The 4727-nt window shown below is 60.1% G+C and overlaps 1 protein-coding gene across 1 annotated transcript; it reads left to right on the forward strand.

Annotated features, from left to right (window-relative positions):
• Window positions 1–2277: 2277 nt before the first annotated feature.
• On the forward strand, window positions 2278–4409 carry LOC137903335 (protein shisa-7-like). The gene is made up of 4 exons (XM_068747487.1): window positions 2278–2651; window positions 3088–3330; window positions 3937–4053; window positions 4138–4409. Exons 1-4 carry the CDS (start codon window positions 2278–2280, stop codon window positions 4289–4291), a joined length of 888 nt encoding a protein of 295 aa, XP_068603588.1. The 3' UTR covers window positions 4292–4409.
• Window positions 4410–4727: the final 318 nt, after the last annotated feature.

Below are 4727 nucleotides of genomic sequence, written 5' to 3' on the forward strand. Positions count from 1 at the left end.
GGGACAAACAGTCTGTGGTCCGGGTGGGTGGGGTCTGTGGGCGGGACAAACAGTCTGTGGCCCGGGTGGGTGGGGTCTGTGGGCGGGACAAACAGTCTGTGGCCCGGGTGGGTGGGGTCTGTGGCGATGCGTCTGGCCCTCCTCTGGACTCTGGAGGTGTAAACAGAGTCCAGATCAGGCAGACGGTGACCCACAATCCCCTGAGCTGTCCTCACCACCCGGGATAGGTCCTTCCTGTCCTGCGCCGTGCAGCTGCCGTACCACACGGTCGCACTGAGACACAGGATGCTCTCTATCGTGGCCCGGTAGAAGTCTTCAAGCAGCACAGAGGAGAGTCCAGCCCGCTTCAGCTTCCTGAGGAAGAAGAGCCGTTGCTGGGCCTTCTTCACCAGGTGTCTGGTGTTGAGTGTCCAGGAGAGGTCAGAGGAGATGTGGATGCCCAGGAATTTAATGTTCTCCACACGCTCCACTGCTTCCCCTCGTATGCACAGGGGGGCGTGTTCAGTCCTCCTGGACCTCCTGTAGTCCACTATGACCTCCTTGGTCTTGCTGGTTTTCATAACAAGGCTGTTCCTCGAGCACCACAGCATCAGGTTCTGGACCTCCTCTCTGTAGTGGGTCTCATCGTTGTTGGAGATGTGACCCACCACGGTGGTGTCGTCAGCAAACCTCACAACCGGGTTTGTGGAGTGGATGCAGAGCAGGGCTGAGAACAGAACCCTGGGGGGTCCCAGTGTTCAGGATCAGAGGGGAGGGGGGGGGGGTGAGGAGCGACATCACAACAGAGGATTCTGGGTACTGGAGTGGAAGGCTCGACTCATCGCCGCCCCCTCACGGCGGCCTCGGACCGTGGTTCTCCGGTTCTCTGCTTGTCTTCCTGCTGCCACTGATTGGCTTTTTCCAGAGACGACGGGGACGGGGACGGGGACGGGGACGAGGACGGGGCCGAGGTCGCTTCCTGGAAATCGGGCGGTTCTCCTCAGTCCAAAACGTTCCCAAGAGAACGGGCGGGGTCTAGACGCTGCTCCTGTTTTAAATGTCGTCTCCGTGGATCTGACTCTGTCCTTTGTTCACTTGCAGAAGACCAGGAGGACCCGGACCTGGACCCGGACCTGGGGGGCAGGGACCCAGGAGACGAGCCGCCTCCTCGGTTCCACATGAAGGGTTCCTGGAGGATTGTCTTTTCTACGTCTTCGGCGGAGGACGTCCTCCCCTCCTCGTCCTTCGTTTTGTCTGTGTCCGAAGCGAGACCAAAACCCGACGTCAAACTGTGTCAAGACCCAGAACCCGGATCCACCGTAGAACTTCTGATCCAGTCTCTCGTTGCTTTGTTTAAAGGGTTAAATGCTGCGTCGGCGCTGCTAAGGTAACGGCGGTGCCGCCGCCAGCCGTGAAGCTCCTCCTCCTTCGCCGTTCTGTTTCCAAGCCATACGACCGCGCCCCCCCAACGGACCTGTTCATGTCTCTTCTGTGGGCAGAACCTCGCCGCCCGGTTCGGACCGGGCCCAAGTCCTCCGTCGTTCTCTTCTGCTGGGCGGAGCTGAGCTCGGAGCAGCGACCGCCGTCTCTGTGGCGCCGCTCTGGATCCGCCCGCCGTTGATTTGAGGTTCTGCTGTGATGAAACCAAACGGACGACGCACTCTGACCTTTACTGACTCCTCCTCCATGCACTCTAACCTTTACTGACTCCTCCTCCACGCACTCTAACCTTTACTGACTCCTCCTCCACGCACTCTAACCTTTACTGACTCCTCCTCCACGCACTCTACCCTTTACTGACTCCTCCTCCACGCACTCTAACCTTTACTGACTCCTCCTCCACGCACTCTAACCTTCACTGACTCCTCCTCCACGCACTCTAACCTTTACTGACTCCGCCTCCACGCACTCTAACCTTTACTGACTCCGCCTCCACGCACTCTAACCTTCACTGACTCCGCCTCCACACTTTTTGCTAGGAAAAGCTTCGTTTCCTTCCTGTCAGCTCATCGGCCAATCACGGCGTGTTTACATCCAGCGCTCAATGTTTACAGAACACCTGTGTTCCACCTGAGACCTTCTGGAGGCGGAGCTTATCGACTTCGACCTCCGGACGGTAAAAACGGCCTTTTGTCAAGCGGCAGACCAAAAAGCACTTTTTCTACGTTTCTAGTCCGTTTAGCTCGGAAGCCGATTCGCCGGTGGATCACGCGGGGGCTACGAGCTCCGCCCTCCTACGAGCTCCGCCCTCCATGTTTACAGAAGCTGCTTCAGTTTCCACCCGGTGAGCCGTTAACGATGAAGGCTGCGGCGTTCCCCGTGTCCTCGGTGCTCCTCCTCTCCTCCTGCCTGGCTGTCTCCACGCTGTCCATCGCCACGGAGACGCTGAGGACTCCTGCTGTTGGGAGGAGTCCCGCTGCAGCCGGTACAACGTGGACCGCCTTGCTGCTTCTGACTGGATACAAGCCGCCGCCCACTGCGGCCAAAGCTGGGCCGAAAGCAGCCCAGGTGGGGGGCGGGGACGGTCCAGCGGTGGCGGCTGAGCTTCCTCCAAAGCCCCTCCCCCAGACTATGTTGCCAAGGAACATGACGGCTGACGCCCTGAGGCCTCCGCTCGGCGCCGCCCAGGTGGCTCCGCCTCCCAGACAGCTGGTGGACGCGGACGTGTGCAGGTACAGCCAGAACCGACCCGTCTTTGTATCCTACAGGTGTGCCTCGTGGACCGCCCACGGAGGTAGCGGTCTAGTTTCCTGTCGCCGTGGAAACAGATTGTTTGGCCGTTGTTCCGTCTTAGAGGCCCCGCCCCCAGCGATGGGGGGGCGGGGCTGAACCAGAGTGGTTTCTGTCCATGGCGTGCTGCTCCTACCGGAGAGGCAGTTGCTAAGCAACATGCTGCGATCTGAATCCGTGGTCGTCCGATCCGATGCTGCGCCAACGGACGCCCGAACACGCCTCGGGATGAACTCCGTCGCCATGGCGATAGCTCGGCCCACGGTAGCGTTAGCTCAGCTCCTCTCCGGGAACGGAGGCTACGCCGACGTCGTCCTCCGGCTTGCGCCGCGCGCCGCCCTGGTGGTCACGCTGGGCGGTGTCTTCTGTCCTCCACAGGGGCTACTACGACGTGATGGGGCACTTTGACAGCACCTTCAACTGCTCCCGGGGCAGCTACGTCTACTGCTGCGGCACCTGCTTCTACCGGTTCTGCTGCGAGCACCGGAGGAGCCGGCTGGACCAGCAGGCCTGCAGCAACTACAAGTCCCCCGTGTGGGCCGACCCCCAGGGGCCCGGCACCGAGGCCCCGGGGGACACGCCCGGCCCGGGGTTCGAGACGCTGCAGCAGCACGACGGCAGGTGGGAAGCCCCGGGGAGGCGGAGTCACGTCGCTGATGTATCCTGAATATTGAACTGAATAATTCCTGAAATGTTCGATATAAATATTTGTAGGAGAATTTCAGGATGAATAAAACCTGGAGACGGTCCTGATCCGTTAGATTCTGGGGTTGATCCGGATCCCCGTCTGGATTCCCCCGTTTACTTATAATGTCATAAAGGGGGGGGGGGGGGGATCTGAACCATTCCGGATCAGAGCCAGAAGACGTGTTTCATGCTGGTCTTCACTCCGCACTGCTGATCCGGATCACCGTGTGGACGCCGTAGATCCAGAACCTTCTGGTGCTGATCCGGATCACCGTGTGGACGCCGTAGATCCAGAACCTCCCGGTGCTGATCCGGATCACCGTGTGGACGCCGTAGATCCAGAACCTTCTGGTGCTGATCCGGATCACCGTGTGGACGCCGTAGATCCAGAACCTCCCGGTGCTGATCCGGATCACCGTGTGGACGCTGTAGATCCGGTTCCGGTTTAATATCTGAACCACCGTTTGTTGCGTTGTAGCGATGAAGACGATGAGGAGGATGCACTAAATGAACTTCCTTTCATGGACTTCCTGTTTCCAGCACGGCCTACGTGATTGGAGGCGTGATCTCCTTCACGCTGGTGGCGGCGGTCGGCGTCAGGATCGCCTTCAGCAAGGTGGCACGCCGCGCCCGCAACAGGGAGGTCAACGTGCCCAGGTAAGCGGGGGGGCGTCGGGTCCCGGTGCCGCGGGGCTCCTCCCCCACTGACCTCCTTTCTGTCCGTCCTCTCGGCTGTCTCAGGTCGCTGGTGGACATCTTACGCCATCAGTCCAGCCCGGCGCCGCAGGGAGACGGGAACAGCTGTGCCATGTTGGCGCCGACCGCCGCGGACGGGCGGATGTCCAAAAAGCTCTACGCCCCCGCCGTGCAGAGCAAAGACAACCGCAGTGAGTAGCGGGTTGCCCCGCCCCCCAGCCTGCTCCTCCTCCTCCTCGTCTTCCTCCTGTTCTCCCAGCAGCCGTCACGGTGTTGACCCGGACGGGTCGGAGGCGGAGCCAAACCGGAAGCATGAGTCGCCATCTGCGAGGGGGGAGGGGCGTGTGATTAGAATATGCAAAACATCCAGATCTTGAAACGTAAATATTTATGAGCCAGTCGGAGTTCATTCCCTGTGAAGCCGGATATTGATCCGTTGATGACCTCATCAGACCTCCGGATCAATCGCATCGATCGCTGTCAGGGCGCCGCCGATCAGAGCCCTGATTGGCCGTGTCACAGCCATGTTGATGGTGTAGCCCCGCCCCCGTGCTAATCATGCTGTTTACGTGTTTGTGTCAGAGCCTCGGACCGACACGCCGTTTAGTAACGGTTGCCATGGAACCGGAAGCACT

Source organism: Brachionichthys hirsutus, chromosome 13 (assembly GCF_040956055.1).
Source record: "Brachionichthys hirsutus isolate HB-005 chromosome 13, CSIRO-AGI_Bhir_v1, whole genome shotgun sequence".
NCBI lineage: Eukaryota > Metazoa > Chordata > Actinopteri > Lophiiformes > Brachionichthyidae > Brachionichthys > Brachionichthys hirsutus.